The following is a 26,127-nucleotide window of genomic DNA, read 5'->3' as shown; positions in this document are numbered from 1 at the left end:
TCGCATGTAATTTATTTTTCTTTTAATTTTCATCATGTTCACCTCTTTTTCCAATGGGTTTCATCCTACTATGATTTTTTTTGGTTTCAAAAATTATCGACCCTGGTCTATTATTTTACTGACTTTTAAAATTTGTGAAAGTTGTTTGAATTTTGAAAAAAAGAAACCACAAAAAAATACTCACAGCCCTTGGGCATTGACGCTGCGTTCCTTGTGTTACATTTCGAGTATTAAACTGTTAGGCCAAATAGCTGTTGAAAAATGCCATGATTAACAACGACTTAAGCTGAAGTCTGATAAGAAATGAAAATTATCTCATCTAAAATTTGAATTTCGTATAGGCATTAGGCAATCATCTCATTTGCCTTAGCAGAGAAAGGACTTGAGAGAGATTGAAAACAGTTCCACGTTTTAATTATTATTTTAATTTCTAATTTTATTTTCAGAGTAGCATTTTTCTGAAGAGTAAACACTTTTTTTTCAGAGAGAAACTCATGTATATAGATGTACATTGTACATGCGACGTTATTGCTGTCATTAAAAAAAATCATAAAAAAAAGCGCCTTATCCTTAAAATATCGAATTATAACAAACAAAATCAGGAAATTGTGAAAAAAACTCGATTAGAATTTTTGATTTAAGATTTAGGTCACTGGGGTGTATGCTTAACATTTTTTTTTTTTTTTATGTAAATTTTTAACTTTGACTTTGTGTTTAATAAAACAAGTTGTCTTTTCAAAAAGAATTATTCAAAATATAACCAAATAGGGTGCTGGAACTAGAGCTAAAATCTTTTAAATACAAGTAATTTAGTCAGCTAATTCTACATAACGAATAAAAATTATTTAAACATGTAAACTAATTTTATCTAAACTATAATTTATTATTTTATTTTTAGTGGATAAAACTTCATTTGACTCGGTCTTTAAATTTTATTATGTGTCCAATCTTCTAGTATCTAGTTTATTAAAAGAAAAAAGTTGAAAATTTGTTTGAAAATATGTAACGCATACGCCACAGTGACCATTTAAGTTTAAAATTTAAAAAAATTATACAAAATTTCATTCCGCGGTTATAAAAAGCTAAACCAATATGGCCAAGTTGAGTATTCTCTGTTCTTATAAATAATAAAATTAGAAAAAAAAAATGAGTGCTATTTTTGCCCTAGACAAAATTAAGACATAAAATAGGTATGAAATTCAAATCAAATTCATGATAAAATAAATGCCAAAAACATCAAATCCAATTTACAAGCTATAAATACATAGTTTTTTTTCTAAAATCTTATTTATTCAAAAATAGGGTTATTGCTCTTTAAATTGTTCAAGGCTTTACATTAGAAATAAAAATAATTTTATCCCACTACACTCAGCTGGAAGCTTTGGCCTTTAAAAAAATGTTCTCTTTTATAAAGGCGTATGTCTATCATCAATTGCCACAAAAAAATAGCAAATAAAATACCACACATTTTCTATCTAGCCTTTACCCAAATGTAATGCACTTCAAATTATTTTTATTTCGTTTGCTAGGTAAGATATCTTTCATTTTTTCATACATAAAAAGTGTGTGTGTGTAAAAGCTACAAATTGACGTATTGGCAATCATTCTTCGATTCATTACTATAAGATAGATGGATGGATATATCCATGAAATATATTAATATTGGCAACTTCAAAAGAATACAAATCAAAACAATATTTTTTTTTTTAATTTTATTTCGATTTTTTGTACACTTTAATTTATTTGTTTTCATTTATTGATCTGTCTTAGCAAATTGTTTTAACTTAAAATTAAAATACAATGACAAATTGTCATTCAAACATCTATTTTTTACATTACATTTCGTTTTGTTTTGAAATTAAAATTGATGTAATTTATTTTGTGTTTTTTTTTTTAAACTATTGAATGTTGTTTCTTAAATTAAAAGAAAAAAAAATTAAAACTTAAACAAAAAATTACCAAAAAATAAAAGAATAAATAATTTATATTAAAATTCTCTGGATAAAGATACAATATCTAACTTAAACTGTTTTACTTTATTTTTTCTGTTTCGTCTAGTGAAAGGAGAGAAATTGTTGTTAAATTAAAAAAAAAAAAAAAAATCTGCACTTGAATTTATTTATTTTTTGTTGTTGTTGTTCGGTTCATTTTAATGGCAGTTAAGTTGTAATAAACTAATAAGCAATAAATATAATATAATATTTTTCTTAGTGTTCTTCTTAAATTCTTTTTTTTTTTTATAATTTATTTAAATTTTATTTTTTAAATATTCGAGATTCGGGATTCGCTTTGATTTGCAGTTAATAAATATAATAAATATTTAATATTTTATTTTATTTGAGAAATATTGTATTTCGGAGGATGATGTGGATAAAAATTTGTAAAATTTTATTCAAAATGTGTAAAATAGCTACAAGTATACATAAATACATTTGTAAAAATGTTTTTTTCTATTTTGCTATTTTATTTAATGTGCATAAATATTTATATAAAAAATTGTTTTTTTAAAAGAGCAAAAGATTTTTTGTTTGGTCCGTTTTTTTCTTTTTTTTTTTTTTGTCAATTTTAATTTTTTTTTGTTATTTTGTTTGATTTTTGATTTAGAATTAATATTTATAATAATAAAGATTCTGCAATGGACAGAGAAATAATGTGAAGAGGCAGGAGGAGATTTCTACATAGATTATTATATAAAATACATTTTTTTATTTATAGAAAGAAGCATTCACGATTTTTTGTTTTTTTTTTTGTTTTTGAAACTCTCAAGTCTGATGGGAAAAATTAAAACTTATTATTATTGTTGTTGTTATTTTGGTATTAATCAATTAGAAGTTCAAAGTGTACAGATCCCATTCTTTCTTTGCGATCGTATAATATATTTTTGGCCCATGCCTTACATTCGATGTTGATGATGATTCCTCCTAAAATTAATAAACAATTTATTAGTACTACATAGGTATTAATTTAAATATTTAAATATTATTTATTTAGTTTATTTTGCTAAAACTTAAAAAAAAAAACAATGACATTTTAAAAGAAATACAAAATAAAATATACGACTGGAGTGTACGAAAATGCTCTTACAGCCCAGTTTTATTGCATTTTTAAAACTTTTTATATAAAGAATTGGTAAATATATGCAGTTTGGTAAAAAAAATACAAATTTTTTTTTCAGATTTTCGAAAAAAATGCATTTTAAAAAATTGCTTCCAAATTCATTGAGTGGGATAACAAAAGAAAGGTCTCTTTAAGCTCTATTCATAACTGAAAACCAAAAGTTTTTCTGAGGTCTGGTTGCTGAGTTATTTGCATCCAAACATGTTTTTTCTTTCCATTCGGAAGCGGATATCTGCGGACCAAAGTCTTGAAATAAGTTTTGGTTTATTGATATGACTTCACAATGAACAGGCCTATGCGTTTAGGTGAAAAAATTAAAAATTTACTTTTTCAGATTTTCGAAAAAAAATCAAGGTTAACCCCTTGTCGAAAAAAATTGTATTTTAAAAAATTTCCTCCAAATTCATCGAGTGAGACATCAAATGAAAGGTCTTTTTAAGCTCTTTTCATAACTGAAAACCAAAAGTTTCGCTGAGATCTGGTTGCTGAGTTATTTGTATCCAAACATGTTTTTTTTCTAACATTCAGTGGCAGATATCTGCGGACCAAAGTCTTGAAATAAGTTTTGGTTCACAGTTATGGGTTCAAAGTGAACAGGCTTATGTGTTGAGGTAAAAAAAATTACAAATTTATTTTTTTTTCAGATTTTCGAAAAAAAATTGCATTTTAAAAAATTTCCTCCAAATTCATCGAGTGAGACATCAACAGAAAGGTCTTTTTAAGCTCTATTGATAAGTGAAAATCAAAAGTTTCTTGGAAGTCTGGTTGCTGAGTTATTGGCATCCAAACATGTTCGAATTTTTCCCGCGGTTGAGAACGTTTAAAAATTTGTATTCAGCCAATTGTTCAATTTTTCTGTTAAATCAACTTACGCTTTGGTCGCTGGAAATGCACAGCTACAAGAGGACTCAGATAGCCCTTGGCATTTGTGTATGGATAAAAGAATCCAGGAAAGCCTCGCATCGGATGATAATCAACTGGACCAATATTTTCTTGATCAGCTGGATTTTCACCCTCACATGATACCCAAATTGTATTCATCTATATGCAAAAATAAATCAATTTGTTATTATTTTCGCAAAAAAAAATGTTCCAAAAAGTTAAATAAAAACCTTTTTAGCATCAGCTTTTTCAATTTCTCCTATATAAGTTTTTAAGTTCTCTGGCATCTTTTGGGGTAATTGATTTGTTGTATTATAGAATTCCGGAATCCAACCGAAAATTTTGTTTAGCTTCAAAAAGACACATGGCGCACTTTTGTGGTAGCTGTAATTGTTTTCTTTGGTGCATGGATCCCAGCTTTTGATATCAACATCACAAACATGTCCAGGTGGCGGTGGTCGATTGTAATCACAGTTGAAAATATTTTCACCTCGTCCAGGCTTAAGACCAGGTACTTTGTAAACTTGAAATAAAATTAAGAAAACAAAAAATTGTTCAGTCTGAAATATTTAAAAATTTAGTTTTTTCTTAAACGATGATAAAAATAATCTACAAGTTGATAAGGTTGTATTAAGAGGTCAAAATAATGATGACTAAAAATTATGATTTTATATAAATTTTATTTACCTTCTAAGAATTCATTAAGCGAATCTGTCCAGTGTTTGTAGTTTTCATATTGAGTGCCTTTGTACCAAATTAATGTGCTCTCTACATTTTCCTCTGGGGGTAATGGTCTAAAACCAAGACCTTTAAAAAATAAATAAATTGATAATATTAAATTGTATTAAATTGAAAAAAAATTAGCTTTATACCTGGATTTGTTCCAATTATTGATTCTTCGAGTTTCCATTTTGGTTCAGTTAAATCTAAAGTTTGATGGAATACCCACATGCAGATGGCAACAAGCGCAGCTAAAACTCCATAGAATATAAAATAGAAAATGCCAATTTTTGCTAAAAATAGAAAAAAAAAAACATATAGATTAGTATGGAAAGTAAAATTTAAATAGAAAAAAAAATGCTATACGTATGGCACAACAAAAAGCTAAATTTATTTATTTTAGCATAGAAATTAGATTAAAAAAAATATAAGTTAAAGATGACACAAAGAAAATGTCCAAAAAAAAAAGCATCGATTAAAATGAGACCTATATGCCTTGAAAAATCATCAATAGCTTCAATAGTAGATAACAAACCAATTTTTTTTTTTTTTTTCTTAAAAAAACATCCCCAGAACTGGTAATTCTTCATATCAAATTATTAAGAGTTTTTTCATGCGAAACTAGCTATTTTCAGAAAATCAGATTGTCTTGGTTTTATTTCCCTAAGATCCAACATAGAAAAATTCCCTAAAATTATGCATTTTGCTGATTTAAAAATATAAATTTTTGTTTTATTTTTTTTTTTTTGAAAATCAAGTTCTTAGAAAAGGGGCATTAAATTTGTTGAAATTTATATTTTAGGTGTTTTTTTTTTCAAGAAAAGTTGAAAGACTGGTAAATCCAGAAAGAATGACCATTTTGAAAATTTTTCCTCTAAAAATGCTTCCAAGCAAATGAAATCATTTGAAGAAATTATATGTTTTTTTTTTTTTAATTTGCATCTACCAAAATTAAAAATATAAAAAGTTTTTCAAAAATTGTAGACACTGAGAGTAAGTTCGTACATTTTGCTACTTTTTGCAGCAGTTTTCGTTTCAAAAATCGTAAAAACAATCCAACTCAAAAGGTTACATATATCTTATCTATGATATTACGATGATTAGAATTTTAGATTTTTTTTTACAATAAATTTAAAAGGAACTTTGCCATGAGACAAAATGTGAAAAGTTATTTTTCTCAAAAACTGCTCTGACTTTTTGGCCCATTTTCAACGGTACCTACCATAGATTTTTTCACTTGATTTTCGACTTATAAGTAAAATAATTAAGCGATGCAACAATAAAATTGTTTGAAGCGTTAAATTAATTTTAATTAAAAATACTAAGTAAAAATTTCAAAAATATCAATTTTGAAAAAAAAAACGGATTTTACTATAAGAGGAACTACGTGCGACCCAGTCGTATATTTCTGATATTTGAATGTGTACCTATTGTTTAATAAAACCAAACTCTCAATTTGACTTGATTTTCTATAAAAAAAAATGCATTTTTTGGAAGTGCATTCAAATAAATTTTGTTTGTCTAAAACCATGTTTTTTTTTCAATTTTTTAAGAGGGCAATTTTCAAAAAACATAATAAATTATTTAAAATCAAAGTGTTGTCATTTTAGAAAATTGTATTCTTCAAAACGGTCATCTTAAAGAATTGGAAGAGATATTTCACGACAATAGAAATTAAAACAAAATTTTTTAAATAAAAGAAATAAGAAAAAAAAAATCGAAAAATTGCACCTTTTTTTGGGTAACAAGTTAAAAGAGTGGTTTTAATGCACATATTGGTTTTCGGCAGTGGTACAAGTATTAAATAGTCTAGTCAAAAAATCAAAATCATATTATCAACATTTTTAGGTTTTTTTTTTTTTTTTTTGAAAAGGCAATATCGTTTAATACGGTGTACCTATTTTAAAAACTAATTTCGTGGAGAAATATTACTAAAAGTGAAGAACTGTTACTTTCGAAACTTGATCTTGATTAACTTGTATTTTATTACACTGGTCTGCAAGGAAATCTTCCTTTAAATAAAACTATACTTTTTTAAAGGATTTTTGTATGCTGATTCCGAATCCGAAGTCAGAATTGAGCTAGCACGTCACGTTTTTTTAGATATTCCCGTTAGAAAATCTCAAAAACCCATTTTTTTTTTTTGCTGTTTTCGAAGAAATATTTTGGCATAATGTAATCTTTTTCAATTAAAATTGATACGGTTTATGAAAGAACTTATTTTTTTCTTTCAAATTCAATTTCAATCTTCTCAATATCTCTTTTCTTCTCCGAGATATCTTAATTTAAGTAAGTTTAGTAGGTTTGGCATATCTTACCATAAAGAAACTGATCTCTGAAAATTAATATATCTTTCTCCCTAGAACAAAAGTATACTTTTCTAATGGACTTTAGTGTGCTGGTTTTGAATCCGAATTCTTTTAATTTCGGTTACCTCTGGTTTTTGAGATATAGTAGCTTTTTTGAGATTTTTAAAAAAAAACTTGATTTTGTGATACTTTAATGCGAATATCTTAAAATCCTGACGTGATAGAATTTTTTTCACTTCGGATTCTAACTCAGCACATCAAAAACTATAAGAAAAGTGTACTATTGTTTCTAGGAAAAACAAATCTGAAGCTTTAGAAGGCAGTTTATCGAATGGCTTATTACAAATAAGATATTTCTAAATAGAAAAAATAGTATATAAAATTACAAAACACGTAAAAATTTGGTTTAATGTATTTTATTTTGGTTTTCTTTACATATTTGACTTTTTAAATATAATGGGCATTGATATTTTACATTTTCCTTAATTAAGGTGCTTTTGTTCATGTAGGATTTACTAAAAAGTGAAGGATTTCGAAATGTCTACTTTTTTTTGTCAATCAGTATTTTAAAAAATGAGTAAACATGAATGTAAAAGATAGGTCATATTATCAAAAATAAGTTCTCCAAATTTGAGCTCAATGCGACAAATAGTTTTAATTTTATACAAGTTCAAATGAATCTAAAAGGGTTATTTTTTAGAAACTACTCACATTTTTCAAAAATCATTTTTACAAAAACGGTACCTGATAGAATTTTTCTGAAACCAGATTTAGATTCAGGAAATATCAAAAAATTATTTGAAGGAGAAAAAAAAAAGTTAAATTTTGCAGACCAGTGTTATTGATGGGGGTTTAATACAGCTTTGAAAAAAAAAGTTTGATGGAAATCAAAATTCAGCAGGGCTCAAAATTTTATAACAAAAATGTCTGTTTTGGTTGGAGTATAGTTGTTTTATATATGCAAAGAACCCTTAGCTACTGTTTCAGCAAGTTACACCATCTCTGATATTATCTTGAAATTAAATATAATAACGATTTAAGATAAAATATGAAAGGTTTTAATATCAGAAAATTAAGCAGTTTTCATCACTTCCAGCTCTTTGATAGTAATTTGAGGTAACAAAAAATTAGGTATGGCAAAATTCCGGGCCTTCGTCAGTATTTTTCTATCTTCTCATTTTTAATTTTCACAAAGCCTATTAATTGAACGGGGTGACTCATGATTTTTGAAAGGCTAAATAGAGTGTGGTATATAATATTAGTAATGACAGATTGCGTTAAGTGAATTTAGTTTTTAATTAAGAATTTTAGGTTTTGAGTTAAGTTTCGGATCCTAATTTGAGGTGATCATGATTTAATCCGAGCAGTTCATTCTTCCTATCATCTCCTCTCTTGACAGCAGTCTAGATGACAATTTTGTTTGCTTGATCTTTTGGTTTTAAAGCTTTTTAATAATTTTTGAGTAGATAAATATTTAATTTCGTGCTCGAGATGCACTTCCAGAACACTTTTTGTAGCCTTGAAAAAAATTGCAACCATCCACTCAATTTCAATTCGCACGGAAATCCTTGAACACATTTCAAGCGTTTATAAATGCAATACCCATACCATCCATCCCTCAAGTTAATTTTATTACCTATATATATATATTTTTTTTTTCTGGCCATGAATGAAAGAATTTTTTTCATTCACAAAGCCAAACAATCACTCCAGATTGACGTGTGCAATACGATAATAGGCTTTTAAGCACAACATAAACACAATATCGCCGCCGCATCACGCAAAAGTATCGTGACATAAAAAAATGAAGAAGAATTCCATCAGAGTACCAGAGTATACAACAGCCAGAACCCTATTATTATACAATAATAAATGACAATTTGATTACTTTTTAATCAAGAATATGGAACAATTTAGATAGGTACTTTAACAAAAAAAAAAAAAAAGTAAAAGAGGAATGCTTAATATTTTTGTTTAAAGTGCATCTGTGCCAGCAGCAAAACCATTTGAAATAAATAAATATTAAAAAAAAAAAAAGTTCTATATAAAATGCAATAAAATAATTTTTTGCATTTGGCACAAAGAATTATCCACTTCGAGTCTATTTTTAATCGGATTTGTATCTTAAAGATACAAAACCAAAACAAATTCAAATTAGATATGGTTATAGAGATATAGGTACCTATTAATAAATGTCTTGTCTCGTTGTTGTCTTCGCAAGACTTTCGCTACATCGAATTTAGTTGATCTGCTATAGAAAGAACGCAACAATTTCTCTCTCTCTCTCTCTCTCTCTCTTTTTCTTATTTACAGTGCGCCAAATTTGTTCATTTGCCAATTGTATGACATTTAAATTTTTGTAAATTTTCTTAAAAAAAAAAAAAAAAAAATTAAAAAAAAACTGTCCACAAAGAAAATTAAGTTTGTGACCTTTCATCATCATTGCAAGGGAAGAAAAATCTTGATGCCAAGGAATTATAGAATATTTTTTTTTTGTTTTACCTTTTAATTTCTTTTGCACTTTCTCTTGATAGAATTACTTTTATTTTTTTTTTTAATGGCCCTCTTTTGATTTAAAAAGTGCATCAAAGCTGCAATAATTAAATTATAATTTCCTTTTCTTTTTTTATGAATTTCTGTAGCAGTAAAAAATCTGACCTTATTTGACATAAATTAACCGCATTAGTAATTTTTCATAACCCCTCTTTTGATGAAATTAACCACTTAATAAATTGATGGAACGTCTATGGATTGTTCATGGGTCTGCAGCCTTTTAAGTTTTGATGGACGAACACTCAGCATCACTTGTTTGAGTTCATAATTTTTCTTTAAAGATGCTAAAAAATGGGCTTACATTTTTTTTTTAATAGTTTTATACAGAAATCTAAATTAATTTCTTATAACTACATATTTTTTTTAAATCAAACTTAAACAAAATTCTAAAAAAATTATCTTTATCATTGTTTCATCATTTTTTTTTAACAAATTTACCATTTCTATATCTCTTCATCTTACTCAAAAACTTTCAGCTTCCAAAATTTTAAATAATATAAAAAAAAATAGTCAACTTTTGTTATTATTTTCAATATTTAAAAAAAAAAACCTTATTTTGTAAAAATTTAATAACTATTAAAGGGATATGGAGTGTATTTTTTTTTCTTTTGTCGCTTTTTTTTACTCAATTGATTCTATCGCATATCGTCGTCGTTGCTGTCGCCGATCTATATTATTCTACTCATAAGGCGCTTACTTGATTCTTCTTCAGACAATATCTTCCGGGGAAGTCTGTAATGAATGAAGAATTTATTTCAATATTCATCATCATAACTATATGACTTAAAAGTTGTGAGTCAACGAGTATATACCAGTTAATTGAATCAGATGTTAATTTACTTGAAAAAAGATATAAACAACAAAAATAGTTGTTGAAATTGAATTAACTGAAAATTTTAATTTTTAATAAATATTTAATTGATTTTTAGAAAAACTATTGCAGGTCTGAGGTTTTGGATTCATTCAACAACAAAAAAAAAATCATGAAAAGTAAAACACGAGAATGGCTGGTCCGGTTATGATGAATCTTTTGTTTTTTTTTATGACGCTATTAAATGGTGCCACCTTCATTCCAAACCAATGCCCACTGATTTCAATAGTTTTCTTATGGTCCCTATGCATTGCGACTTGGATGCGAATATCTTCTAAACGGTTAAAGCAACCAATTTGATGTCAAGGACTTTTTTGTAGAACATTTAAGCCCTGACAATAATCCGTCTTACTTATTTAATAATAATGACTTTTCAGTGAATTAGAAAATTTTGAAAAGTAAAAAAATTTTTTATATTTTTGTTTAACTTTGACCTCGAATATCATTCAAATGGTTAGATTAATAAAAAAAGTTATTAAGACCTTTTTTGTGGAGCAATCTGTTTCCTACAAGAATATTACATGCGCGTTTGATTTATTATAATTTTTCCATTTGTTACAAAATTAAGAACAAAAAACGAATTTTTAAAGATTTTCTCGATTTTTGGACCTCAAATATCTACTAAACGTTTAGATAATTCAAAAAAGTATATTTAACCTTTTTTATAGAGCGTTCAATTTTCTACAAGAATATGTAAAAAAATTGGCTAAAAATTCAATTAATAAAAAACATATTTTTTTTAGTAGAAGCTTGATGTAAAAATGGAAAATTGAAAAGCGGAGGACCTTCCCATTAATGATAAAAAGCTCATATTTGGTGAATATATTCTAGAGGTGTCTAGCAATCGAGTTTTCGATGTACCAAAACAAAAAAATACGAATTTCGATTTTTTTTTTGACCCACCCTAATATATATGTTAGGTCTTAATCTTTAGTTTAAGTACTTTACTATAAGATTTATTATATCTTATAATTTTTTTTACAAGAAAGTTGGCAAATTAATAATAATTTTTAGATCATTTTATTAACAACAGCACACGACCTGTTTTCTTATGACGTTATCACGTAAAATCATCGTCCGTAAACCGGTTTCACAGACAACCACTATTTAGTTTCTAATTTTGTTATTTTTATTGTTGTCAATAAAAACTTTGTTTCACTACAACTTGTGTTTATTTTTCTATGTAAAAACATAGAAAAACGGTTTAGCGACTTTTTTTTTTCATATAGCGACTTTTTCGACAAAAAAGCTACTTTTTTAGCGACCTTTAAAAAACTTAAATTTGAAAAAAGAAAAAATCTTAATTTGGGCTAGCTTTGGAAATAGCTATAAGTAAAAAATTGTTATTTAGAATATTTGAATATTAATAGTTTAACCAGTGTTGCTTTATTTGATGCATCCATAGGCGGATCCAGGGGGGGGGGTACGGGGGCACGTGCCCCCCCCAGAACTTAAAGTTCATACTTAAAGGAAATCAAACTATAAGAGTTTTAAAAATATATGAATAATAACAGAAAGAACTTGAGTGAAACTCTTGTCTATTTCTGGCTGAAAATGCGAATTTTGTTGATTGTTGCATTCCTTTCCCATGAATAGCTCCACCTCACAAATAAATAAACGGCTATTTGTTGGGTACACACGAATTTTTTTTTTTTCGATTTAAAAAAAAGTGAATTTTCAAAGTGATTTTGGTGAAAAATTTTGATATGGACATCGAATGACATTGAATGATATAAAAAAAATAATTGTATATGCAACTCTATTTTTTCATACAGAGGGGTCAAAAAATTTGCACTTTTTTCGTTGTTTTTTTTTTAACATTAGTGTTTTTAAAATAGCGGAACACGTCACAAAATTGCATAAACTATACATATATTATAGAACTGCTGGATATGTAGAACAAACTTGCATTTCAGAAGTTTGCCCAAGTTTGCACCCCGAAAATAAAGACTCCTTGAAAAAAAAACTCCTCAAAAGCGAACCTTACTTATAGATTTTTATAAATATTATTTTATTGAGAAAATTTCTCCAGGGATACCTCTAAAAATATGTAAAAAAAATAGTGTTCCAAATTTCAAAAAAATCGGTGCAGTAGTTTTGAAGTTATGAGGAGCACCGGCGTTGAAAACATTAGTTGTGGGGATAACGATTTAAAGTTTTGAACTCTGGACTAAAACGTTCCTAAGGGAAGTATTAAAATACTCATAACTTAGTCAATTTGGCTCCAAGAGACCTACAATTTGAACACAATATTCTTGAGGTATAAAACAATTTAACCCCTTGTAGCCCCATGTGACATTTCTGTAACAAACCGAAAAAGATTGCATAAAAGCTCTACAAACTATTTTTTTTTTTTTCTTTTGAAGCTTCTAATATTATAATCTTTAAGTATTGCTTTATCGAAATAGTACTTCAAATTTCTAATAAATAGCACCAATAGTTTTTAATTGACAGTTAATGTTGAAAGTTGGGCTTTTTTTGAAAATAAGCAAATTTGTGTAAAAACTACGAAATTCAGAAAAAAAATAGTTTTTGTTAGTAAACCCCACGGGGTTTTATTTTTGGATTTTAGGAAAGTGCCTAAAAATTAATATTAGATAGTTTTTTGCTTGAATTTTTGCATTTTTATATACAAATAAATTATTTAAACTTTTTTTTTACTCCCAAAATATCGAAATAACTAAGTAAATAATGACTTTATTGAATTTTTAAAAAATACGTGTTTTATTAAAGATAAAGGCCAATCGATTGACTTATTAATTTTTAAATTTACGACCTTGGGTTACAAAAGGTTAATGCAAATAAAAAAAAAACAAAACTGGGTTTCCCGGCAAAAAAGTATGATTCAGTTTTTTTTGTTATTCTTAGGAACTTTAATATTTATTAGAATGAAGTCTTTAGTATTTGACTAAAAACTACTAGGTCATTAACTAATGGTATAATTATGTCCATAATATTGCAAAATTTTATACAAAATCAATTAAAAAACGTAAACATTATTTTTTCAAAATTTCATTTTTAAAACTTAATTTCTCAAAAACTATTTGGTGAAACAACTTAAGTCAAAAAATTAAATAAAGAATTGTAGGTACGTGCATTTTCTGATTTTTTATATTTTTTTTCTTCCGGCTAATCCAGGAGTAAGAGGGTTAGCACTTAAGTGGCTTTTACTGTAACAAGAAAATGAAAATTTTTCCTTCCGAATAACTTTTTGGTCATATGGTACCTATTTGATGTGGGAAATGTGCCTAAATATTTTTGGCCAGGTTTTAGACCACTGTGGGTCGTTAAAATTTTCTGCTTGTTAGTCAGTCGTATGGTACTTCACTTTATTTCTAACTGTTATTGCTGTTTTTTTTTGCCAATCCGTCCCTTGTGCCCCCCCCCCCCCCAGAAAAAAATCCTGGATCCGCCCCTGGATGCATCCTAACAGTAGGTCATATAAAAAATGCTGCGTATAAGACTGAATCCGCATCTGAAGTTAGTTTTGCCCTAACAACCTCAAAAGTTGCAAATATCCAAAATTTTAATGCGATTTTTAAGGTTTTTTTTTTTGAAATTTTCTCATAATAAATAAAACATAAAACATGGCCTGTGTAGGTAATCAAATATCTCATTTAATTTTTGAAACTATAAGCAATAAAATTGTATTTGTAGGTATTCGAGTTTTAAAATTTTGATTAAAAACCAATAATATGCTAGAATTCAGAATTCTAAACGTATTTTGCTTATCATATCCATAAAATAATTCGGTTAAAAAAATAAAATTAATTTTTAAGTTCAAAAACATCTCTTTTAATATTTTTGAACTCCCAACAAAGTACAATTAAATTTCATGTATATGAAATAATTTTTGGAATGTTTTTTGAAAAACGTTAGATTTTCGTTTTTTTTTTTCTTTAAATAGCTATGTAATTTTTTATAAAAATTTACCAAATTTTAAACTTTCAATAATTTTTCAAAAATATATATAATAGGAATGCCATTCTTAAGAAATTGTTATTCTACACACTAAAACAAATAATAACAAAAAAAATCATGGCTTCATTAAAAAAAAATTGACAATTCAGTTAGGTACTCAAACGCTTCTTCATACAAATTTTCGTTGAAATCAGTTCATTTCAAAGAAAGTCAGAAAGAAAGAAAACGATGCTGTAAGTTAAGTACTCGTAATAGTTCAAAAAAACATTTTTTTTTTTATTTTAATAGTACGTCCTTCTTTGCCAAAGTTTATAGGTTTCTTTTTATCAAAATTTGTAACTCGGTTTTCCTTTTTTTCACATTTTTAATGTTTTTGCGAATTCTAAATTGCTTATGATCCTTCCTGTACTGCAAGAAAAAAAGGTTGATTTTTTATTTTGTTAATTTTGAATATTGATTTTCTCAGAGAAGATAGTTTTAAGCATTTTTTTGACTAATATCACTGGTCAAAATTAAACTTTTTTGTGACAAGAACCAAAAACGTTTTAAGGGTGCTGACCTCGAATCCGAAGACAGAAAAATTTTAATGGTCTATTTCAAAATTGAATATTTCTGACTATCTGATTAGAGTTCACCATCCCTAAAACACTTAAGAACACTTCTACAAAGCTTATTTGGATTTAAAATATTTATTTAAACAAAAATTGACATTGCTTAGCCTTGACTTCATAGGCTTTTGAAGTGAAAAATTCTAAACTCCAACTTGAAAACTTACAAAAATAATGCAAAACGATTTGTAAACTTTTTTAACAAACAAACTAGAAAACAAATATTTTTGCTTTTTTAGTTTTGCAAAAAGCGGTGAATTTAGTTAAGGCTTTACTTTAATTATAATGCGTAATGCTTAGTAGGTATGAAAAAAAACTGATGTAAACAAAAATTTGCTAATTCTTGAGTTTAGTTTTTTTTTTTACTCAAATCACATTTTTTCGATCGAAAGTTTTTCTTAGAATTCAAAAAAAAAAAAATCCCAATCAAAAAACTGCTATGGGAACAAATTCAAATCTTTTGGTGAGATTGTAGATTACATTTTGGTGTGAAAAGGCTCTCCTCAAAGTGTTATTTAAGATCCATTATTTTATTGAGAAGAATGTATAAAATACAAAACTAGTTCTAGGTTTGAAATTTGAAGCAGTTTTGTTGTTTCATATTTTTTTTTTACCGACTTTCAAAAAGGAGGAGGTATTCAATTCATCTGTATTTTTTTTTTTGACGTGATAACGTCTTATAAATCGATGAACCATGGCAGCCACCACAAAAAAGTGACGCCATTTTCTAGCGTTACACTCTCGCACTTTCGCAGTGCGATCTCCTAAAGCTTATTTGAAAGATAATAATCTAAAGCCTAATCCAAATGAAGAATTTTTAAAAATTCCGTCATTTAATAGGGTAAACAGGGGTAAAACGGAAAGATGAAATTTGGGCTAAAATCTAAACGCTTGGTCGTAGAGAGTTGATTCTTTTTGTTATAGATAGAAGAGACTGATTTAAGGATAACTGCATTTAAGAAAAAATTCTAAAAAATTTTGGAACTCCGCTATAACGTTTTGTTTGAACGTTGATCAGGTGTTGTGGGTATGTTGATTATGGGTAGGGGAAATTTTTTTTGACAATTCTAAAGGTGCCAGCTGAAAGATGAAGGAAAAAAAATTAGGCATTTCATACGGATTTTTTTCCAACACTCTGCGTTTAGAAATATGAATTTTTGAAAAATACCTACTTTTTTAGGGGTATTTTTTGGTAGTTTTTTATTATTAGCTTTTTTTTGGAGCTTTCAAGTTATATGGGATATGTAGGACTGATAAATGTGCATACATGTGCAAAAAATTGGAATCGTTAAAAGAGTTTTGACTGAATACGGAGAAAAATAAGTTTTTAAAAAACAGTTTTTTTTTGCCGTTTTTAACCGATTTTCATCGTTTTTTATTTTTACCTTTTTTCTTTAATAGAAAGAGGAATATTACATAGGGAGTAATGATAGACCATGACTACGACTATATGTGTGCGAAATTTCAATAATTTTAGTGAACACAATTTTTAGATAACGGTAAAATAAAATTTTAGAATTCAACAGGTTATAACTTTTTACCAAGAGCAGATAGAAATTTGATTAAACATTAATGAGCATCCTGATACAATTACCTTTCAATTGGTATATCACACATAACGCTAGACTAACTACAAGCTACACAATGTTAAATCAAGAAACTTGCGAAAAACCTCAAAACACCAGTGGAGATCTGTTGCCCCCCGAACAGCCACCAGTGTGGGAAGTACCGTAATCGCTGTCTGGAAATTCGACATGGTTGACTTTAAAAAATTCTAACTTCTCTTGTAGGCATCTTTGAAATGAGATTGATACGTCATTTGAAAGGTGAAACAATAAGCTTTCACATGGTATAAAATTTTTAAAGGTGGTCAAACAAAAAAATTGATTCCGTAGCCTGAGAACATAAAAATAAATGTTTTTTTTTTTTGCTTTTTTTAATTAAATTTCATCGAGTTCAAAAAATTCTAGCTGTTTTTGTAGATATCTCATAGACCTGATCGACAATAAGCTTTTAGATGGTATAAAATTTTGTATAGGTTGTTAGGGAAAAAATTCATTTAATAGCATGAGAAAATAAAAATAAATGTTTTTTTTTGCTTTTTTTGATGAAATTTCATCGAGTTTAAAAAATTCTAGCTCTTTTTATAGATGTCTCATAGACTTGATAATGTATATATTATATATTTTTAGCTAAGACAATAAGCTTTCAGATGGTGTAAAAATTTTTAGAGATTGTTTAAAAAAAATGGATTTAATAGCGTGAGAAGATAAATTTACATGTTTTCTTTGGTTTTTTTTTGATGAAAATTATTGTTTTAAATAAATTTTTTTAATACTTTTTGCTCATTGTAAAAATTTAAAAATGATTTTATTATTTAGAAGAAATATTTGGCTTTTTAATGGTATAATTTTTTTTTGTGAGCTTTTAAAATAAAAAAATTAATATAATGAGAAAAGAAAAAAAGTTATTTTTTTAGCTTTTTCTTGTAAATTATGATTGTTTGAAATAAATAAACGCTTCAAATGGCTCATTTTAAAAGCACTCAACCTGTTTTCTTACGACGTTATCACGTAAAATCATCGTCCGTAAACCGGCTTTACAGACAACCTTTTTTTTTTTTTTTTGTTACCTCATAACTTTGGACTGAGTGAACCAATTTTAATAATTCTTTTTGTATTGGATAGCTGCAATGTGGTCCCTTTTTAATTTCGTTCAGTTCTAGCCATAGGAACTATTAGAAAAAACCATAAAACCCAGTTTTAGCCATAAAAATAATTATTATTTAATTAACAACTTATTTCTAAATAACTTTTACTCAATAACTGCTAAGAAATACTGTTACCATAATATAACAGTAACTATTATAACATTTAGGTATTCAAAAATAACTGTTAAGACCATCGCTATACAAACAATGTCTTTGAGACAATGGGCACGTTCAAAGAGCTAACATAAAGCTATCGGATAGCTTTTTGCTGTTGTAAACAATGTTAAAAATTAGCAAGGAACCGAACCATTTTCTGTCAAAAAATAATCTGAAGGTATCCCAGAATTTCTGGTATACCTCAGCTATCCGAGTGATCAGCTGATATACATTTGGCTTTTTTTTATTTTGATTACTTTTCGGGAGATTATTCAGCTTCAAAATAAAAAAAAAATTGCAAGGAATAAAGTCAAAGCGATTGTGCAAGTACTAGTCAACAATAAAAAAAATGTAATTTGCTCAAAAGAAAAAGTTTCCTCTTCTCAATATTTACATATTTTTTTAGTAGCTGCTTGGGCAAGCTATCTGGATACCTCTTTGTTCAAAAAGATATTCCAGATACGGGTATCCCAGATAGCCTATCCGATAGGTGTTTGAACGTGCCCAATGACTAATATGAATATCGTAGACAAACGCCGCATATTTCGGCTAGACGTAAACTACTACAATTCTTCATTACATTCTACATTCTCTTAAAGAAAAATAAATGGTTTTTAATTTGTATTTAATTAAATTAAGTGAAATTTCTTTTTGTGTTTGCTTTGTTTAAAATAATTGCCAAAATGTATGTAAAACTACAATTTTCCTTACACAAGTGCTATATCTAATTCTATAAAAAAATATACAAATTATCTTATTTATGACTCAACTCTTAAATACTCTTCCTATGTCTATTCAAGCTTAATAATTTTTTTTATTTCAACCAAGAGGCATAAGTTTATTATTAATTTTTCCCAAATGACTAAAAAACTCTTTTTTTTTTTTTAATTTGTTAATAATGGAAATTAGACTAATTACAATTCTTTTTTTAAAAACGAATTACGTTACCTAGCGAAATTCCTTTTAAAAAAATGTCTGCATAAACTATTTAGCACCCTATAAAGTAGATAGTATGCCACGTCACCAACAGTTGTCACCTGCATTTTTTTGTTTGGGTTCCATTGTTAAGGACTTTTCTGCATCATTCAAAAGAGGTCGTTCGAGGACATTAACATCGGAATTGTCATACAAAAAATATAATAATAATGTTTTGTAAACAAAGAGAAACTCAGAGAGAGAGAGAGAGAGTCAGAATACACCTTGTTTTTATTAGGGTAAACATTCTCACTAACACCAATATCAACTCAAAGAAATACAAAAAAAAAAAAAATCAATAAAGCGTGCGTGCGTAGAAATTTGAACGCAGAATCCACACAAAAAAATACTAAAAGACCTATGACACATGCGAGAGTGTAAACAAGTTATTCATTTTATATTATTCCTCCTCAGATACTTAAACTATATCTAACAGATGTTTCCACCAGAGAGTCGGCATTTTTATTATTTTTATTTTTATATATATGTTTCTTCGATAAATAAAGAAAGCGTCAGGTAGTTCTGTAGTGCTCCTAGTGGCTAAGAAAACAAACAAAATAATGGAATCAGAGGGAAAAATAATACAAAAAAAAAAAAAAAAGTTAGGTTATGTATGAATTTTCGTCTTCTTCCGCAAACGAAAAAAAAAAGATGAACTAGAAACACGATAAATAATAAATGAAACCGTACATCTGTGTTATGGCCAAAATGTCAAGACCGTACACAACAGATACACTTTCTGTTGCACTGTAGGTAATTTTATTTTTAGTTACCTATAAATTTGGTTATAAATGTGCAAAAAATTAAGAAAGGGAAAGACGTCAACAAAAACCTGCATAATTTTCGAAAGATGCTGCTGCATAGTTTTTAAAAATAAAATAAATTTTTCAAAAATTATGCAAGAAGTGTTTTTTTTTTTTTTTTTTCATTAAATTTTGAATTTTGTATTCAAAATTTTGATGGGAAAATTTAGGTCGTACTCACCCCAGGAAGTTCGGTCACGGTTCATGACAGTTCCCTCCTCTGCATTATAAAGGAATCTGCCAAGGTGGAAAGGGCGCGCTTGTCGCACAAACAGCGCGTCATCCATGTGAGGTGATTTCGACATTTTTCGATCAAAATTTTGATTTTTTCGTCAAATTTTTACTTTTTTTTTTTTTTGTTTAAAATTTTTTACACTTTTGGTGTGGCGTTTCAAAAAAAAAAAAAATGCCACTTAAATTGTCGATTGCAATCAAAAAATCATTAGCGGATCACTATAGAAGCACTATAGAAGTATTTTTATGTAATCTTTTAAAAAAGGTCGAATTTTAGGTCAAAAGATCATTCAAAAAAAAAACAAAGAGATGCTAGTTAAACACTGAGTTTAGTAGAGTAGTAAGGCACTCTGATGAGAGATGGTTCACTATAGAAGAATATACACGAGAGCAGCAGCAATGCACTTCGAGAGGTGAACTGACTTTTCCGTACACACCACCCAACTAAGCAATAATATCTAAAACGTTTTGACTTAATATTTCTATCTTTGGTTTGGGACGATGCCGATATATTTTTATGTCACGACACAAAAAAAAAAAAAAAAAAAAATAAAAACACAAAAAAATATTGGATATATAAATTTTTTCGGGTGATTTTTTTTTTCCTTCTTTATAGGGTGCTTTGTTTTAATGACGAATATAGTCACAGCAGCAGATCTTCCTGTTTTTGTCGTTTATTGTTGTTGTTGTTTTTTTTTGAGAGTCGAGTCAGAGTCGATGGAAGAAGCTACAAGAGTTTGTAAGAGAAAAAGACCTTAAAATTTTGTAGCAACGACCACACCTTGATGAATTTCGATACAAAAAAAAAAAAAAATGTTAAAAAATGTCAGAAGAATGGCGCGCGGCTTTGGACCTTATAGAAGTTAGAAGACCCCGCGTGGTTTGTTATACACGAGTTCGATATTATTATTATTTTTTTTTATTTGATACAAAAAAAAAAAAAAATCATTCATATAAAATCTATTTTGTATTTTTTCGTTAAGACAGCGGTAGTATTTTGTAGCAGGTACGTGCAACAACGTTTGGCAACCGACAAAAGACAACGTAGAGAGTAGAGGAACCGCCTTTTTCGAATTTTCTTACTAAACAACTTGAGGAATACTACAAAAATTTATTATTTGCCTGCATCAGTCAGCCCAGAGAATAGCATAGTATTACAGTTTTGACTTTGAATTTCACTCGAAATGTGATATTATTTACTGTGCTACTTACTGACACATAGTCATAGCTCAGTGGGAGCTCACATCATCATCATCAGCTTAGTATGGAGTTAAAATTGACACAAATACATCCACACGATTATATTAGAGGAAATACCTACTTTTGAATAAAATAATATCAAATGCGTTTGGAATCGGTATGAACTCTTTGCTCTTTTGACGTTTTAAACTTGGAGAAATATTTAACCAAGAGTGAGTCAACACTATGGATTGCACTATGATGATTAGGTATAGGGTGGTGGCTCAGTGTTGGTGGTTTTGGTGATATGATAGTAGAGCTCAGAGTCAGTAAGTGGAAGAATTTTTTAAGTGTTATATTGAGAAATAGGTGTGAATTGAGTGAGACTTTAATTCGAGTAGATACTGAGCGTGGTTTTTGAATTGGGCGCAGGGTGGCGCTAAATTATTATTTTTTTTAATATTTTTGTTTGAGGGAGGTTGTGAAATGTGATATCGATAGTTTGTTAGGTGCATGAAATAATTATATTAATTAACACTTGGTTGAGAGAAATTCCATAGAATTTGTGAGAGTTTCGGTTTTTTGTGTGGAGGTAATTGTAAATGTTGATACTCGTTTCAGAGTTTTCATATTAATCTGATGAAACATTTAAAATTCTGTATTTAATATAGGTATTTGATTCTAATTAAGCAAAAAAATTGTATTTAATAAAATTTTGGGACCATGTATTAAAAATTTATTAATTTTACCTGCCATAGAACCGTTTTCTGGATTAATGACTTTCTCGTTAACGACGTTTCCTATCTAATTTTAACTAAATTTTTGGAGCAGAAAAGTTTTAATAACCTCAATATTAATGTTAAGTCTAATTTATCAAAAAAAAAAATAACATTTTTGGACTTATAATTTGCTTTACAAAATTTTTTGAAAAAAAAAAAATATTTTCTAAAAAATGTTTTGTGATGCCATTTAAAAATATGTTATTTTTGTGTAGGTAATCTTAAAAGAAAATTTTGTTTTATTTTGCAAGTTTTTATTCAATCTAATAAAATTACAATAATTTTTTTAATGGTTATAAAAGAATAATTTAAGTTTAATTTTATAAGAAAAATAAAAAAAAAAAACTTAAAAATATGTTATTAAAATTCTTAAAGTTTTTAGAACTCAAAATGAATTATATGAATCACCTGTTTCCTATAAAGAAGAATTTATAGTTTTTTTTAAATAGTATCTTATATAAAAAAAAACATATCTTACATTAAAAAAAAAAAAATTAGTCTGTCAATTTTAATAATTTAATAATCACTAACCTTACAAAAAAAAATTATTTTGATTTTATCTGTTTTCAAGAAATTGATTTTTCAAAAAAAAAAAAAAAAATATTTTAACCCAGAAATAGGTTTTTAAAAAATATCTTAACGAAGTAAAAACCAAGAAAATAGCTATACTTGAATATGGATAAACCAAAATTAGAAAAAAAAAGTTGTTTTTTTTCAAATTCAACTCCTTGCTGAACATTTATCAATTTGAACCTTATCTTGTGAAAGTTCACCACCCTCAAAATAAAAATACCAAAAATAATAAAAATAGTCAAAGTATTCTGTTAATTAACAATAACAAATTAATAATAATAATCTAAGATGTTACCAATTACTTCGTGTAAAACATAATAGGTAATATATCTGTAACGCAAATCATTTTAGCCCATTCGACATTGTGTTACCCTCGAATCAAATCACTTGCCTCTTTGTTTGGCATATTTAATCCTATGCTATGGCCCTTTAGAAAAGTGTAAGTATCGCCTGCTTGTTGTTAAAAAAAAAAATGCAAATTATAAAATCATTGATGGATACGATAACAACTGACCGATTTACCATAATCGCGTGTCCTTTCAGCAAGATTTGAAACATGGAGTATTCCTAAGGTTTGTTTTGGTAAAAGAATCATAAATGTTAAAATATGCATAGTTTGTATAAAAAAAGAAAAAAATCTTTAAAATTAAAATTCAAATGCAAAAGTGGTAAAGAAATAAGATTCTGAGTGCAAAAACTTTTTTAATTGAAAAAGCGCATGATCTGTTTAAAACGTAAAATTACTACTCATTCATGAATTAATTTTTGTGCATCCTCTGGAAAGCATTTTCTCACTCCTGTGCAACTCAATTTTTACTCAAATTTATTACGCACGCAACAATAATATTGCAGGTAAGTATATAACAGTTTAAGGTGGTTCAAATTTCAAAACCAGTTTTGAAAGATACAAACACAAAACACAATACACATTACCTTTTAAGAGAAATACCAAAAACGATACTTAGTTTTAAATTAAGAGATCAACTCAAGTAGAGTAAGATATACTATGGTGCATTTTTTCAAAATTATAGAGAAAATTATCTCTGCTTATTCTATCAAATTGGAATTTATTCGAATAATTTTTTATTGGAAAATTATGATTTTCACGTAGGTAATAAATTTGGGTAGTTTGCCAGAGTTTGTATAATGATTTATTTTTATTTTTGCAAATTTCATTTACTTTTTCAAGATTTTTTTAGTCAGGTATTTGGCGAGAATGTAGACATGCAGCAATTAGAAATCAAATGATAAATAATGAAACAAATTGTACATATGTGAAAGTTCTGTTATAATTTTTAATTGATTTTACATAAATAATAAGTTTTTTGGGGTGCTGAACACAAATTTGCATTTGGCCACTATATTTTTTAACAGCAAACATGAGAAATTACTAACAAAGTGAACAAAATGCATGTCATACCAAATTATACCCAAAATTATGATCCACACAATTTAGCCAGATGAAGCAATCCCCCGGATGCCAAGGCTCCATGAGAAATGAAAAATAAAGTATCCTGTAATTATTTACCATAATGCATAGACCTGTTCACCTTGAACTCATATCTGCAAACCAAAACTTCTTTCGAGACTTAAGTTATCTGCCTTAAAAAAAAATCATGTGTGCAATTTACGCGTGGTAGAAGTGAAATCTTAAAAAATCATATTTTTTGAAAAAAAAAATTACAATACAAAATGCTTACAAATTTTCCCAAGGAAAAAAGACATACTAAAATTTTTACAATGCGCAAAAAGTATAAAAATAACACCGGCACACAAAACAAAAAAAGTGTCATGTACCAGGAACCAGACCTATCTTTCTATATGTTTCTGGGCACGCTGAATCCGAATTTCAAGTCCGTTTGGCATTGTCACCCTCCAGTTTTGAGCTGTGACTGCATTTTGTTTGAATTTTTATGTTTTTTTTTGGAGTTTTTTGCATTTTTCTCAAAACTGAAGGGTGTTCGGGCAAAACGGACTTGAAATTCGAATTCAGCGGGTCCAAAAAAAAAGATAAGTCTGGTTCCTGGTACATGAAACTTTTTTTTTTTTGTGTGCCGGGGATGAAAGCGACATGTCGCGAAAGTGCCAGCACACCAAAAAAAAAGTTGTATGTATCAGGAACCAGACCTATCTTTCTATATGTTTTTGGACCCGTTGAATCCGAATTTTGAGTCCGTTTTGCCCGGTCACCCAAAAAAGGCAAAAAAACTTCCTTTTTTTTAGTTTTTTGCATTTTACTCAAAACTGGAGGGTGACAGGGCCAAACGAAATTGAAATTCGGATTCAGCGTGCCCAAAAACATATAGAAAGATAGGTCTGGTTCCTGGTACATGACACTTTTTTTATTTTGTGTGCCGGTGTAATTTATTCAAAACAATCATTTTCATTTTCCAACACCATTAAATCCATTTCTTTATGAGAACTTATAATACATTTTATATCATCTGAAAGCTTGTTGTTTCGCCTCAAAATTTTTATACCGACCATGTCTATACAACATCTACAAAAAGAGCTAGTTTTTTTTTAACCCAATCAGTTTTCATCAAAATACCAAAAAAAATCTATCTTTTTTTCAAGTTTTTCAATTTAAGATTGTGTAAATTGTACGTATTAAATTTAAATAACATTTTTATGTGCTCTAGATCCAAAGATATAACGTGTTAAGAAAAAGGACACCTTTTCACCGTTATCTCAGGTTAAGTTTCGATGCAAATAACTCAACAACCAGGCTTTCGAAAAACTTTTAGTTTTCAATTACAGTTTGAAGGCTTCTTCGAGAATCCAGTTATAGAAAAAGTCCAATAATTTTTGCCGATTTTGACGCTAGATGGCGCCGCACGAGATTTCTAATTTGAAATATGTAGGTAGGTTTTTGCTGACTTATGAGGTATTTTTTTAGATATAGCTTTAAAGGAAAAATGTTTGATGAGGTTCTGCCCTAGATTTTCAAAAAGTTACATATAAACTATATCTCCAGGGCCTAAGTCAGTATATGCATGTTTTTTTTTTGGGTTCATTTAAACAAGAATGTTTTATTAAAGCAAGCTGATTAAAAAAAATTATGAAAATTAAAAAAAAAAAAACAAAACATAAAAAGTTAAGAATATTTAACTTCACAAAAAAATTAGAATCAGAAATCGACAGTTTGCGAAGAAATGCTAATACAAATATTTAATTTCCAATTTTACAACTTGATAGCAAATTCATTGCAACGCCCTTTTTGTAGCAGTTTTGAAGGTCAAATTAATATAATCTTGTTGTATATTTTTCCAGCCTTTGCACGATGAGGATCAAAAAAACTTTATAAAAAATACTCACCCCAACTGGGAAATGTCCTTCCAAAAAATAACCTCTTATCAGGTTGCCATATCATATCCTTGAAATTTTGTTTTTTCGATTGCGGTGGTGGTCTTGAGTAGCATTGTTGAAAAGCATCGATAGATTCTTCGGCTAATGTCGTTTTCTTTCCCGTTTCCTTGTGTAATCCTTTTGCTTTCGAATCCATTATACGATCGAGAGTTATTAATTAATTAATTTCGTTTAAGGATATTCTTTTACACTAAGTCACTTCGAAAAAAAAAATATAAAGAACCGAATTAATAATAATCGCAGCAGGAGTTTAAAAAAAAAAAAGAAGATAATTCCGTTTCCCTTTTCTTTTTCTTTAAGAATAGAATCCGCGGTAAAGTTTTTGTGCTGCCCAAACGACCGCGTCCCGATCCAGATTACTAATAAAA

General features: G+C 27.9%; 1 protein-coding gene across 2 annotated transcripts; it reads right to left on the bottom strand.

The window, feature by feature from the left end:
• Positions 1-1,910: 1,910 nt before the first annotated feature.
• LOC129916838 (sodium/potassium-transporting ATPase subunit beta-2) lies at positions 1,911-26,127 on the bottom strand. 2 transcript variants are annotated; one of them, XM_055997027.1, is made up of 6 exons: positions 25,709-26,127; positions 4,872-5,012; positions 4,687-4,806; positions 4,230-4,522; positions 3,990-4,158; positions 1,911-2,921 (listed from the first exon to the last, which is right to left on the bottom strand). In XM_055997027.1, exons 1-6 carry the CDS (start codon positions 25,893-25,895, stop codon positions 2,818-2,820), a joined length of 1,014 nt encoding a protein of 337 aa, XP_055853002.1. In that variant the 5' UTR covers positions 25,896-26,127; the 3' UTR covers positions 1,911-2,817. The 2 variants fall into 2 exon arrangements, with proteins under 2 accessions (XP_055853002.1, XP_055853003.1); XM_055997028.1 differs by lacking the exon at positions 25,709-26,127 and adding an exon at positions 19,807-20,403 and having other exon boundaries at positions 1,912-2,921.

The sequence above is a fragment of the Episyrphus balteatus genome, chromosome 3 (genome assembly GCF_945859705.1).
Source record: "Episyrphus balteatus chromosome 3, idEpiBalt1.1, whole genome shotgun sequence".
Lineage (NCBI taxonomy): Eukaryota > Metazoa > Arthropoda > Insecta > Diptera > Syrphidae > Episyrphus > Episyrphus balteatus.
Note: the sequence above shows the minus strand (reverse complement) of the source record. Positions and strands in the feature narration are given on the sequence as shown.